General features: G+C 45.1%; 1 protein-coding gene across 4 annotated transcripts; it reads right to left on the bottom strand.

Moving 5' to 3' along the window:
- Window positions 1-280: 280 nt before the first annotated feature.
- gaa (alpha glucosidase) lies at window positions 281-11,127 on the bottom strand. 4 transcript variants are annotated; one of them, XM_045715517.2, is made up of 20 exons: window positions 10,840-11,127; window positions 10,067-10,753; window positions 9,668-9,819; window positions 9,090-9,255; window positions 8,885-8,981; window positions 8,532-8,651; window positions 6,487-6,605; window positions 6,073-6,204; window positions 5,711-5,821; window positions 5,325-5,438; window positions 5,063-5,147; window positions 4,817-4,934; window positions 4,524-4,657; window positions 3,934-4,085; window positions 3,548-3,696; window positions 3,261-3,402; window positions 2,370-2,468; window positions 1,850-2,014; window positions 1,232-1,384; window positions 281-1,073 (listed from the first exon to the last, which is right to left on the bottom strand). In XM_045715517.2, the coding sequence occupies exons 2-20, from the start codon at window positions 10,676-10,678 to the stop codon at window positions 1,008-1,010; spliced, it is 2,886 nt and encodes a 961-aa protein (XP_045571473.2). In that variant the 5' UTR covers window positions 10,679-10,753; window positions 10,840-11,127; the 3' UTR covers window positions 281-1,007. The 4 variants fall into 4 exon arrangements, with proteins under 4 accessions (XP_045571473.2, XP_045571472.2, XP_045571475.2 ...); XM_045715516.2 differs by having other exon boundaries at window positions 10,833-11,124; XM_045715519.2 differs by having other exon boundaries at window positions 11,076-11,122.
- Window positions 11,128-14,367: the final 3,240 nt, after the last annotated feature.

Genomic DNA, 14,367 nt, shown 5'->3' with positions numbered 1-14,367 from the left:
TATTTTTATTTAACTAGACAAGTCAGTTAAGAACTAATTCTTATTTACAATTGTGCGCTGCCCTATGGGACTTCCAATCACGGCCGGAAGTGATACAGCCTGGAATCGAACCATGGTCTGTAGTGATGCCTCTAGCACTGAGAAGTAGTGCCTTAGACCGCCCTCGGGACTATGAAGTAGATTAAGAAAGAGATAATTGACTGCACATTCAAACACTGAGTGGTGACAGCTCACTAATAGGAGAACATGAGAAACAATGCTTAGCTTAGGAGAAACAAACCCAGACCTAACAATTGCCTTTAATGGTAACAATGTGGCAATATCACTGGAAGTAATTTGATGAGACTTAACACAGAGCCTACCATCATGCTGGAAGAGTACAGAATGGGCATATTCTCGTCAATTTTAGATGTTCAATTAATAAAAACAATTGTGTAGAGCCACTGCTGTCCTCCTCAGCACAAGATTTATCAATCAATCAAATGTTATTTATAGAGAACATTTCTTACAGGTGATGTATTTCAAAAGTGCTTAACAAATAAAAGAAAAGGTTAGAAAGATTTTAAAAAAAGATAGATAGATATATTCTTAGAGACAAATTAAAATACATTTCAGCCTAGTGTTCTAGAATGACCATAATTCTCTATCTCACACCACTGTCTCAGCATCTCACCTGAGACAATGTCATGTAATCACTCATCTGCAACAACAAGGAAATGGAGAGATATCTAATAGAGCTTTCACCCACACAGTTCACTCTAGTCCTTTTCACATAATTTTATTGAAAATACAGTTGAATATAAAAACATGATTTCCAAAAATACTTCAGTGTAGTCCGTCCTTTCAGAAACCCAGGAGTCTATAAGAGCAATGTCTTACCCAGGGTAGCAGTGATGGAGGGGAAACTTTGAGGTTTTTGTCAGAGATGTGCTAGGTCAGGAGTTCCAGAACCACCTGAGAGGCTGTCTACTGGGTCAGAGTCCACTGAGTCATACAGTTCATAAGGCTCACAAGGTCCACAGGACTTCAAACACCTCTGACATGGGCAGGGCCAGGCTGGTCACCGTCAGAACCTACAGACAGACACAGAAAGAAAGGATTATAAACAATATATCATATTATACTAGAGATTAGAATAGAATAGACAGATAGGCAAGCAGAATTAGACTGTTCGTTCTACTATTTCTTAATTCTAAACTCTATAGAGGTAACTCAGCCAGCTACAGCTCACCTTGGTGTCAGTCCGATAAGAGAAATCCCACACTTTCTTTCCATTGGCCCATACATAGCGTGGTGGGGAAGGCACCCCGAACACCCGCAGCCCTCCCAGCACCAGCCCGTCCAGTGCCCCGTTCTGACGCAGGGGGTCACTCACCACCTGGGACTGGATCAAATGAAAACCTTATTGATCCCCACTGGCAAACACACACATGTATAGTTAGACATTAGACATTACAGTTAGGTCTACTGTTCACAGGATGGCAGGGGAAGAGTACGTCTATCTTGATTGGATTGGACCTGGATCTCAATCTTGAGAGCATTGATAGAAACATACTGTACTGAAGAAACATCCAAATCACCCTAGATAACTCTCTGATCTCCATCCTCTCTTTAAAGTCCATTTAGGGCCCTACGTTTTTCCTACCCAAATGTCATGAAATACCTTGAAGGACAAACAAAAGGTGTGATGGTCCGCACTCAAAAAGATGTCGCATAAAGCTTACTTCATTTTTTTCACTGCATCAGGGATAGCCTTGAAGTGGGCTATAACTAGGGCCCAGAGTTTTCCTTGGTCAGGTCATGTGATCAGGAAAAACTCAGGACCCTATGTGACCTCTACATCTCCTACCTGTCCAGCGATGAAGATAACATAGGAGTAGTCTCCTCTCTGGAAGGTGTCCAGACTGTCCCCGTCGTCCCAGAACAGGTCACCCCAGGCCCAGCCCCCAGGAGACAGCGCCACCATCAGGAGGAAAGGGTTACTGCGAGAAGCTGAGGTAGTCAGGCCTGGCTCCTGTATCAGTTAGAGGGGGTTTGAGGGGATTTTTCATTGAAATATATAATATAATTACTGATTAAGACAGGCAACAGGTTTTACACAGAAAACTCATACAAGCTTCAAAACAACTGTCAGATTAGTATACAGAGAGTATTTCATTTTAGGTTTTATCACATAGTTTCACAAAGGAATTTTGGGTCTCTTGTTCTATGACAAATAACTTGAATTGATTTCATGATATGAGAGTTTGGCAGCTCATTCATCTCCTCCACTATCAGTATGTAACACCCACAATATGGGCCTAAGATGAAGCTTTGTCACACAATGAAACAACAGACCAAATCCTATTGTGTACAGAGGACACACACACCTGCTGTGGGATGATGTGTCCCTCTCTCACATGGACATTGATGGTGTCCAGAGGGGCTGGGAGGAGCAGGTACTGACCCTTACTGTAGAACGGCTGGCCCTAGGGAGGAAGGGATGAAAGAGATGACCACTGAAATATGGTTATAGTATACACAGTACAACAGATCTATGTCTGGTCCTAAAGTAAGCCTACAAGACCCTAAGAAAGGCTCACACAGATGGATTTTTATCAATCTGCGTCTGTTAACGACAGAAAAGATGGTCTTGGTCTCCTTGGAATCCCTTTAATCAGTTGCGAACTAATTGCAGTGACATTATGAAAGGCCTATAGAAATACACTGAGTGTACAAAACATTAGGAACACCTGCTCATTCCATGCCATGGACTGATTGAGGTGAAAGCTATTATCCCCTGTTGTCACCTGTTAAATCCACTTCAATCAGTGTAGATGAAGGGGAGGAGACAATTTAAATAAGGATTTTTAAGCCTTGAGACAATTGAGACATGGATTGTGTATGTGTGCCATTCAGAGGGTGAATGGACAAGACAAAATATTTAAGTGCCTATGAACGGGGTATGGTAGTAGGTGCCAGGCGCACCATTTTGTGTCAAGAACTGCAACGCTGCTGGGCTTTCAATAGTTTCCCGTATGTATCAAGAAGGGTTCACTACCCAAAGGACATCCAGCCAACTTGACACAACTGTGGGAAGCATTGGAGTCAACATGAGCCAGCATCCCTGTGGAAGGCTTTTGCCACCTTGTAGAGTTCGTGCCCTGACAAATTGAGCCTGTTCTGAGGGCAAAAGGGGGGTTCCAACTCAATATTAGGAAGGTGTTCTTAATGTTTTGTACGCTCAGTGTATAACTGTATTGAATCTAGGAGCTGTTTACATTGTGCAGACTGTACCAAGTCCCCGGGGGGAGGTAGGCAGCCAACTCCACTGCCCCCTGCTCTAACACTGGGCTGACGAGCAGAGAACTCCCCCACAGGAACTGTCTGTCTATGGTCTGGCAGTTAGGGTCCGAGGGGAACCTGGGAGATGGACAGAGAGGGAGGGCCAGAGAACAGTATCAACACAGTAAATAAGATGTGTTACAATAGTATCCAAATGTTGAAGAGAGAGAGAAGGGAAGAGTGGACAATGATAACTGAAGAAGAGAGGAGTAGAGGGACGTACCGGAGGAAGAGAGGCGTGGCCACAGTGTCTGCGGAGGTGTGTGCGTGGTAGAAGAGTGTGTAGAGGAACGGCAGGAGAGAGTAACGTAACATCACCGCGCTACGCATGGCTGCCTGGGCCTCCAGCCCAAACACATAGGGCTCCTGGGGCTACACACAGAGCTAGAGTTACCTCCATTCATAATGCATGGGACCGATGGACTGTTACATACACACAGTGAAAACACTAGCAGGTCAGCCATCATGGTAAATAGGAAAACATTGTAACTTGGTTACATAGAGACAGTGAAAAGACATTAGCAGGTCAGGAAAAAATGGTGGTAAATTCCTATCCAACTGAGTTAACTGGTAAAGACCATAAAACCACACACACACACACACACTCACAGCGTTGGGCTTGTCGTTGTGGTTCCTCATGAAGGGGTAGAAGGCTCCAAGCTGGGTCCAGCGTACACACAGCTCCTCTGTGGTGTCCCCCCCGAACCCACACACATCCGCCCCCACCAGGGGCACCCCGAACAGGCCAAACAGCAGCACCGCTGGGGGGTGGAGGGACGGACGGATATTGAACATATTAATTCATATTTATTCATTATTACTGTATTCATTATTTAACTTTGATGTCAGGCAGTCAGAGGCATCTCTCTGTACTTGCTAGCTACATACAGTCAAATAAATAGTAGGTGGTTCCATTACAAGTCTGGGCATTTTTCTATTCAAACCCCTCATTCAAGTCCATAGATAACTACCACTGAAAAGGCTCCTACTCTGTCTAGGCACTCTTTCAACTAAAGACAATAGAGACAAAGTGCTGAGTAAGAGCACACTGCAACATGTACTGTCTGGATGGTGCATCGGTACCATTAGTACTCTGATGGCTAAAACACACAGGGCTTGTGAATAGCTTTGGGAATCTCGTTGAGAATAGGAATGGCTTGGAACGGAGATGGGAATGTTGGCGATGTCTTTCCCCTCACCAGGGATGGAGTATCTGAGCTGCTCCCAGTCGCTCCTCACATCTCCCGTCCAGACTCCGGAGAAGCGGCCGATGCCAGGGAAGGAGGAGCGGGACAGCACGAAGGGTCGCGACCCCCGGACCTTCACCAGGGCACTGAGAGGGTCAAAGGCTATAACTGATCTTCCAACTACAGTTACAAATGTGTAATGTAGACAAGATAAATACAATCTGCTTCATTCAAACAAGCAGAAGTAAAAGTGCCAACAGTCTCAGGATAAGTGCGACACTGATCCCTGTAGTGCTGTGTCTGACCTGTGGGTGGCGCTAGCCTCCGTCAGCCCATAGAGGTTATGCAGGTTGTAGTGAGTGGACAGGTTCTGTTGAGCAGACATGCAGAGTGTACCAGTGTTCAGCTGTCCTCCAACCACCCCTGGATGTGTGTATGGAGAATGGAAAGAGAATGGAAATGAAAATGTAAAAATGTAAATGCAATGAATGAACTTAATTCCTCAACTGATTTTATATAGACAGGAAACTACTCAGCTGCAGCACACTCACGTGGCACGTAGGGGGGGCGCTCCAAATCACTGTCAGGACACCCTTCCACAGAGCCCTGCACAAAACTGGCTGGTTCATTCATATCCTGAGAACAGAGGGACAAGAGAAAGAGTGTGCTGGATGCTGAGTAGCAGTGACACAGCCTGGATGATGCAAGCTTGTTAGTACAAATATAGAATAGAATATAATATAGAATATAATAGAATAGAATAGGGGATGATTTCAGCTCTCTAAGAGACATTTCTATCTGCGACACACTCACAATCCACAGGCCATCTAGCGGGACTCTGGAGTGGAACTCCCGAATGCAGTCCTCCCACCAGCTCTGTGTCTCTGGGTTGGTAAAGTCAGGGAACGCTGTCGGACCAGGCCACACCTGGACACAGAGGAAGAAGAGTGAGGAACCGAACATGCATACCTTTCCACACACACACACACCTGCACGCACGCACACACACACACAGCTTCAAGAGGGGGTTTTGTTTAGTGTAACCTTGCTTTTCAGAGGACACATTACTTGAATACACAATGGACATACACAATGTTATCAAGCAGATAAAAAATATGTTCTTTCCAAACTATTCAGAGTATATGTAGCCCAGTTTACAGTGGGTCTCCAGATAGAGAAGTGAGAGTTTTAGGTCTGACCTTCCCTATGAGTGTCTGTCCTGTAGAGTTCCTGATGAAGACCCCTCTCCGCTGACCCTCATCAAAGGGTGGGTAAGTACCAGGGGGGCTGGTGCTGCTGATCCCTGGGTCCTGGGAAAGAGAACAAACAGGAAAGATGCTTCTAAAATAAATGACAGTAATGCTTTTGCTGCCATCTTGTGGATTGAGAAGGAAAGCTTCCTTGACTTGTACCTTCCAATACTGCACTTTTAACAATTAAATCACAACGCTGACTGTTATTTAGAATCAAAAATGACATTGAACCACTATTTCAATCTAATATGAGTTATTAGTGTGCCTATGTGTCCCACATATCGTGAGGGTTGAGGCCGCTCTCTTACCAGGATGAGAATGTACTTCATGCCCTTCTGATGGAACTCCTTCACCATGTCTGGCAGGTCCACAAAGCGCTGGGGGTCAAAGGTGAACACCCGACGCTTGTCTGCGTAATCCAGGTCATTCCACTGCACATCCTGACCAAAAACAAAAGCAGTTGAACTAAAGAATGCAGTGAGTGTTTTCCATGAGTTGTGAACCCTCAGTGGCATGATAATACTGAACTTGAGAATGCAAACATCCAATTAGCATTAGCATGGAGAAAACCTATTACAGTATTATCATGCTACAATGGGTTTTCTCCATGCTAATCTGCTAATCCAATGTTGATGCTCATTCAATGTTAGCATTACCCAATAGTTGTCAACCCAAGTGATAATACAGTACTACAATATAAGTGTTTTCTCCAGCATCTTTACCAGGGGGAAGTTGGCGTTGTGCATGCATCGCACCACCTCTCGGGTTGCGTTGGTGGACCGGTAACCCCAGCGACACAGGTGGAACCCCAGTGACCAATAAGGAGGCATCATAGGGTACCCTGGGAGAGGAAGACGGGGTAAACATTAGCTATGGCGGAAGATTCACAAAAGGTGAGAGCAAACCAACCTGCTCAAATTGGACTTACGTAGCAAAATTTGACATTGTTTTTTTTTTTACATTCGATAAAAGTAGAGACTCACAGCTACAACATGGTATATCATACACTGCATGTTTGAGGAACAATGGGAAAGTAATTCTGCTTTGAAAGTTGATAAACTTGTGAACTCACTTTTGAGAAAATAGCCTTTGAATGATTTGGTACCTACTGGAGAGCTCTTTGTTTACACCCATTCAGCATTGTTCACACCCTCTTAAGCCAGTCCCACCCATCTCTTTAAGGAAAGATTAAGATTTAAAGTGGTAAAAGTAGTAGCCTACAATAATGAACAATTCCAGGTAAACAGAAAGTGTCCAGATAAAAAATATTTTATAAATATTAATTGACTCTTACCCAGACACACTTAAATGATGGGTCATGTGAAAGAAATGCTTTAATGCTAGCCACATCTTGCCAAGTGGATGGGTCTCTACAGAAGGTGTAAACGGTACAGCCAAATGGTTACTTGCATAGTAGCAATATCAGAAAGTGTCAAAATGAATAAAAGAATATACAGTATGTACAAGAACAATATGAATAACAATATCAGTGATAGATGAGGTAGTTATATGCATACAATCAGGGGGAAAGAGGCTGAGCAGCAGGATCAAATAATAATAGTAGCAGGAGAGTCATTTGAATAGAGGCACTGCAGATAGTGCTGATGGTCTGTCTGAACCACACAAGAACAACGGAATCTATATTTATTTGGAGAGCCTGTTTCTGTCCTGCCCTTGACTTTGGTGCAGAGCATGTGATGTCCATAGCCTCTTCGTCAGCAAAAATCCCTGATCTTCTCAAAAACATATGTTTGTCTAGCTGTGTCCAGGTGGTGCTTGTACAGGCAGACCATCCATGGGAGGAAGGATGTCAGCATTGTACAGCAGCAGAGTCTGAATGCTCCTTGGCTACAACAACACCAGACTCCAGAGCACTGAAGCTGTAAAACAGGAAATAACCAAAAATAACGTAGAAGACATCAATTCACCTCCCAAGTTTAGATAAGAAGAATAACCTCATACAATGCAATGAAAATTATATTCACCTGAAGTGCTGGTATTGCTTGAACTGTGGCAGCGGCCTGAAGTACGGAGTCAGGTGTTGTTGCTGGCCGGTCCAACCAGCTGTGGGATGTTGACCCCTGTCACAGATATGTCCTTCACAACACCAGCAATCTCAGACAAAGTGTTCACTCTGGTCTTTCTGAACCGCTGCTTGATGAGGCTGAAGCACCAGTCGCGGGCAAACTTGGTGTGGCCTGTGATCAGGAAGTGAAGGTCCAGACTGTAGTGGAGCTTGTGCATGGTCCACCAGGCACAATACCAGAGCACAAACTTGTTCTTCTTTTGGCCACTGCAGTTATCACAATTCAGGTACACACGTGTTTCCCCAACGTAGTTGGTGAAGAAATGGTGCATGTAGTTGATGACTGCACTGCTGTCTTTGCTGGATGACATGCCTTCATCAATCAAGTAGTTGACTTGTTGTGGTATTACTTCACAGCAGACACCAAACAAGCCACACCATATTATGGTGGATAATGCCTATATGGTGGATGGTGCCTAATGGTAGAAAATGTATTTGCTTTCACCAGTCTAGTTCTTTCACATAAGTGAAAGGAGATGAAGGAAAGGAGATGAGGCAGCAAGTTCAGACTACTAGGACATTGGGACACAGACAGCCAATATATTTTCCTTAGCTATTACCCAAAATGAATTAGTTGTGACCCACCAGTGGCCTGACCCACCATAGCAACATTGGGATAGGAGACAATAAAAGGATATTCAGTAACAGGAAGTTACAGCTAAAGGTCATATATAGCCATACCTATAACCTGGAGGTACTGTCTGACAACACTCTGAGGGTCAGGGCCCAGGAAGATGTACAGGTCCAGGATTCCTCCCACAGCCACCCAGGTCAGAGCAGGGCTAGGCTGCAGCACCACCTCTACAGAGAGAAGGAGAGGTCAAACTCAGCTCAATCATGTAAACCTGTATCTTGATACAGTTGAAGTACTGTGCCATGTGAACATGGAAAAAAGATTGACTGGCGACATTCTGGACAGAGCTGCTAAGTAGCATGATACATTAAAAACTCTACTAGCTCAAACCAAAGCTTTCCTATTGGAACAAAACATTTCTGATTAAAGATATGGTACATGGAGCAACATGCTTTCTTACCCATGGCATTACTGTTGAGCAGGAAGACCCCGTGAGCCTGTCCATCCCCCTCCTGCACCATGTAGAACGGATGGGACCCATAAAGGTTGGCATCGCCCTGCATGGTGGACAAAGAAGACACATCTCACATACTTACCACTCCTGACCATGATTTAAAAAGGAAACAAATGAATGACAATGATGACGATAATGAAGTCAGATTCACGTGGGGTGCCATGTCCCTGTTCCAAAGGGTGAGGGAGGTCCAATAGAGGTCCAGGCTGAGGGGGGTGTAGTGTTCCCCCAGCCCAGACACCAGTGAGGAGGCCAGGGAGGTGGACAGCTGCAGGTACTGGTCAGCATACAGCAGCGGGGCCACCGTGGTGTTCACACTGACAGACAGAGGACAGAGGTGGCATGCTTATGACAGTTGTAAGTCAGGACAGAGAGCATCTTATGTCATGCTTATGGCAACTATAAGTAGGGACAGGGGCACCTTATGTCATGCTTATGACTGCTACAAGTAGAAACACAGCGATATAAATCAAATGAAATGTTATTGGTCACATACACATATTTAGCAGAAGTTATTGCTGGTGAAGCGAAATGCTTGTGCTCCTAGCTCCAACAGTGCAGTAGTATCTGCAAGCCAATTTACCCTTTGGGATCTATAAATCTAAACTGATCTTATGTGTTAGGCCCATGACATGGTTACAACAGTTTTATGTCAGGTTTATGAGATCTGATCAATTAACCAGTGCCAGACATATTAGACATAAAGAACAACTGACAATGGATACTCACAGGACACGGCCGTTGGATTTTCGGCGCACTATGAACCCAAAAGGGTCGGGTTGAAACTCAGTGACATATTGGTGGTCCTGGGTGTCAGTGTTACCCCTGGACTGGGCAGTGGATAAAGGAACCTCATATCGCCGGGACAACGGATCCTTCAACTGTCAGGAGAAGAAACGTGTTATGACTCTTACACAATAATGTGGTCTGAGGAGAATGATTCTCGGTGATGAGCGATTGGTTATAATAAAAGTAATGAAAAAGTAATGAGATAAAACATTTAGCAAATACTGTACGCCCTTTTCAGAGGCAACACTTTTAAAAGCAATGTTATAGAGAAAGACAATGGCAACCAAACCCTGTATCTTGGCAGTAAATATACGAGTGGTTATACAGCCAGAGACTCACAGTGAGGTGCAGTCGGCCTTCTGTCTCATCCAGGATCTCCAACCGGAGCGTAGAGATATCCCGGGGCAGGTAGGAGGGAGTGGGCCGAGTAAGGGTGGCAGCCTGGCCCCTGGAAGTGGGGGTGAGGGGCCCCATCCTGTAGCCGCTGTATGACGGGGGGTAGAAGCACCAGGGGGGTCCTCCAGAGAGGCCTTGTGGTAGGGGGGCATAGCAGCACCCTCTCCCCTGACACTCTGTCTGGCTCAGAACTCGGTCCCGGGCGCAGTCAAAGCGGCTCTCCAGGGCTACCCTCCTACACTCTGCCTCTCTGGGACCACTGGAGCTGGCTGGATGGGGGACTTCCCACAGCAATCTGTGGCTGGGGGCTGGATGGGAGCTACCCCTCTGGAGGTTCACTGTCTCCCTCTCACCAGCCTGTTTTGTTGCTGGATCTTCCTCTAAACCAGGTCTTACTGACAGGTGTATTGGTGTCTCATATGGTTGTTGTTTGCTAGTTAACTTTATCAGTGACAACTTTTGGTCAGACAGGTAGCTAAGGTGTAAACATGTTATCAAGGCCAGGGTGAGCAGGGCTGAGAGAGACAGGGCAGACAGACAACTAGACAAACCCATGTCGAGTTCGGATATCTGGGAGGTGGTGGGAAAAACTCTCCAAATGCTGACGAGCCCGCATTTCAGTGTAGAAGTCTGAAAAATGAAAATGATATGAAACGGTCGCCTAGGAATATTGGCAACTATGGACTACTACAACAAATTGTGGACCTACCACTTACGATAGATGTTATTTGTCAGCTGACAGATGTAACGTTACACAGTCTACACACATTAACAAGGAAGTGTGCAAGCTAGCTAGAACAGACTGTAGCTAGAATTGTATGCCTAGTGCTAAATGTTAGCAAGAGATATTAGAAAGCGGGTGAAAATTAGGAGATTAAATGTATGCATTTTCCGCAGGATTTACTCTAGGGCAGGCCACACAAAATGCATTGAATGTCGCTTGTCCACGCACGTAAAAAGTTGTTGTTGAACTGGACTGAGCAATTTCGACGGCATGTCGCTCGGGACAAACTGGGCGCTGCCTATTGGGCTACCACACAGTGGAAGTAACCTATACTTCGATTATTTGAGTGCATCTATCTAATGCAAAACGTATTGTGTTGTATAACTACCAATACAAACATAATACCAATAGAAACATTATCCATTATACTCCTGTGTTAATTGTGTTAAATGTGAAGTGAACCCATATCCAATTACTGGGACTTAGAGAATATTGAGGATATTGAGGCACCATGTGAACCACTAGTTTTGAGTGATTAGATTTCGTGAAGCAGGCTCGCATATTAGCACTTCATAATGAATCAGTAGCTACAGTACAGACATCATGTTGTCACATTCGGAAAGTATTCAGACCCCTTGACTTTTTCCACATTTTGTTATGTTACAGCCTTATTCTAAAATTGATTAAATAGTTTTCCCCCCTCATCAATATACACATAATACCCCATAATGACAAAACAAAAATAGGTTTTATTTATTTTAGCCATTTTTTTACAAATAAAAACTGAAATATCACATTTCCATAAGTATTCAGACCCTTTACTCAGTACTTTGTTGAAGCACCTTTGGTAGCGATTACAGCCTCAAATCTTCTTGGGTATGACGCTACAAGCTTGGCACACCGGTATTTGGGGAGTTTCTCCCATTCTCTGCAGATCCTCTCAGGCTCTATCAGGTTGCATGGGGAGCGTCGGTGCACAGCTATTGTCAGGTCTCTTCAGAGATGTTCGATTCGTTTCAAGTCCAGGCTCTGGCTGGGCCACTCAAGAACCATAAGAGACTTGTCCTGAAGCCATTCCTGCGTTGTCTTGGCTGTGTGCTCAGGGTTGTTGTCCTGTTGGAAGGTGAACCATCGCCCCACTCTGAGGTCCTGAGCGCTCTGGAGCAGGTTTTCATCAAGGATCTCTGTATACTTTGCTCCGTTCATCTTCAGCCTCCAGTATTTATGCTACAGTAGTTTATGTGTCGGGGGGCTAGGTCAGTCTGTTTTATCTGGAGTATTTCTCTTGTCTTATCCGGTGTCCTGTGTGAATTTTAGTATGCTCTCTCTAATTCTTTCTTTCTTTCTCTCGCAGGACCTGAGCCCTAGGACCATGCCTCAGGACTATCTGGCCTGATGACTCCTTGCTGTCCCCAGTCCACCTGGCCGTGCTGCTGCTCCAGTTTCAACTGTTCTGCCTGCGGCTATGGAACCCTGACCTGTTCACCGGACGTGCTACCTGTCCCAGACCTGCTGTTTTCAACTCTCTAGAGACAGAAGGAGCAGTAGAGATACTCTGAATGATCGGCTGTGAAAAGCCAACTGACATTTACCTCTGAGGTGCTGACCTGTTGCACCCTCGACAACCACTGTGATTATTATTATTTGACCCTGCTGGTCATCTAAGAACATTTGAACATCTTGGCCATGTTCTGTTATAATTTCCACCCGGAACAGCCAGAAGAGGACTGGCCACTCCTCATAGCCTGGTTCCTCTCTAGGTTTCTTCCTAGGTTCTGGCCTTTCTAGGGAGTTTTTCCTAGCCACCGTGCTTCTACACCTGCATTGCTTGCTGTTTGGGGTTTTAGGCTGGGTTTCTGAACAGCACTTTGTGACATCAGCTGATGTAAGAAGGGCTTTATAAATAAATTTGATTGATTGGTTGATTGATCTTTCCCTCAATCCTAACTAGTCTCCCAGTCCTTGCAGCTTAAAAAAGTTACTCCCATCTCCACAGAGAAACTCTGGAGCTCTGTCAGAGTGAAAGGGGGGTACCTAGTCAGTTGTCCAACTGAATGTATTCAACTGAAATGTGTCTTCCACATTTAACCCAACCCCTATGAATCAGAGAGGTGCGAGGAGGCTGCCTTAATTGACATCCACGTCTTCGGCGCCCGGGGAACAGTGGGTTAACTGCCTTGCTCAGGGGCGGAACGACAGATTTTTACCTTGTCAGCTCATTGATTCGATCCAGCAACCTTCCAGTTATTGGCCCAATGCTCTAACCACTAGACCATTGGGTTCTTGGTCACCTCCATGACCAAAGACCATCTCCCCCGATTGCTCAGTTTGGCCGGGCGGCTAGCTCTAGGAAGAGTCTTGGTGGTTCCAAACTTCTTCCATTTAAGAAAGATGGAAGCCACTGTGTTCTTGGGGACCTTCAATCCTGCAGATATTTTTTGGTACCTTTCCCTAGATCTGTGCCTCGACACAATCCTGTCTTGGAGCTCTACGGACAATTCCTTCGACCTCGTGGCTTGATTTCTGCTCTGACGTGCACTGTCAACTGTGGGGCCTTATATAGACAGGTGTGTGCCTTTCCAAATAATGTCCAATCAACTTAATTTAGCACAGGTGGACTCCAATCAAGTTGTAGAAACATCTCAAGGATGATCAATGGAAACAGGATGTAAATAAGGTATTTCTGTTTCTTATTTGTAATACATTTGCTAACATTTCTAAAAAACTGTTTTTGCTTTGTCATTATGGGGTATAGTGTGTAGATTGATGAGGAACTTTTTGTATTTAATCATTTTCAGAATAAGGCTGTAACGTAACAAAATGACGAAAAAGGGGAGGGGTCTGAATACTTTCCGAATGCACTGTATATAGACTAATGGACTAGCAGTGATCAGAAGGACCAGGGTAGACTCTAATGGACTAGCAGTGATCAGAAGGACCAGGGTCGACTCTAATAGACTAGCAGTGATCAGAAAGACCAGGGTCGACTCTAATAGACTAGCAGTGATCAGAAGGACCAGGGTCGACTCTAATAGACTAGCAGTGATCAGAAGGACCAGGCAGGGTAGCTGGCTGAATATGTTTTGACTTATTGTCAGAAGGTGGGTGTAGCTGGTGCATGAAGTCAGGCGCATGAGAGCAGAATGAGTGAGCAACGTACTTTACTCAAAAACAAAGGCACAAGGAAACAATACACTTGACCAGCAATAAACGGTAATCAATTACGCACGGGTGAAAACAGCACCCGTCGAAAACCAGCCATAACGTACCGAATTAACATAGAAACAATCACGCACAAAAACATGGGGGAAACAGAGGGTTAAATACATGAACATGTAATTGGGGAATGAAACCAGGTGTGACGTCTCGAATCCAGTATGGATCGAACTGCATACGCCGGGGCCCCCTCGATGTCCAGAGGGGGCGGAGGAACCTCCCACACCTCAGACTCCTGGAGTGGACCAGCCACCACCGGCCTGACGAGAGACACGTGGAACGAGGGGTTAACTTTACTAGGGTA

The sequence above is a fragment of the Salmo salar genome, chromosome 03, assembly GCF_965601325.2.
Source record: "Salmo salar chromosome 03, fSalSal1, whole genome shotgun sequence".
Lineage (NCBI taxonomy): Eukaryota > Metazoa > Chordata > Actinopteri > Salmoniformes > Salmonidae > Salmo > Salmo salar.
The sequence above is the reverse complement of the archived record's forward strand: the minus strand, read 5'-3'. Positions and strand labels throughout refer to the sequence as shown.

What these genes read in the sequence shown, in the direction of transcription:
- gaa (XM_045715517.2), bottom strand. Translation starts at nt 10,678, where the DNA reads ATGGGTTTGTCTAGTTGTCTGTCTGCCCTGTCTCTCTCAGCCCTGCTC. An exon ending in AAGGCCGACTGCACCTCACT is followed by an intron (nt 9,820 to 10,066) that starts GTGAGTCTCTGG and finishes TTCTCCTGACAG; the next exon opens with TTGAAGGATCCGTTGTCCCG. An exon ending in ACAGTACCTCCAGGTTATAG is followed by an intron (nt 6,606 to 8,531) that starts GTATGGCTATAT and finishes TTCCTCTCCCAG; the next exon opens with GGTACCCTATGATGCCTCCT.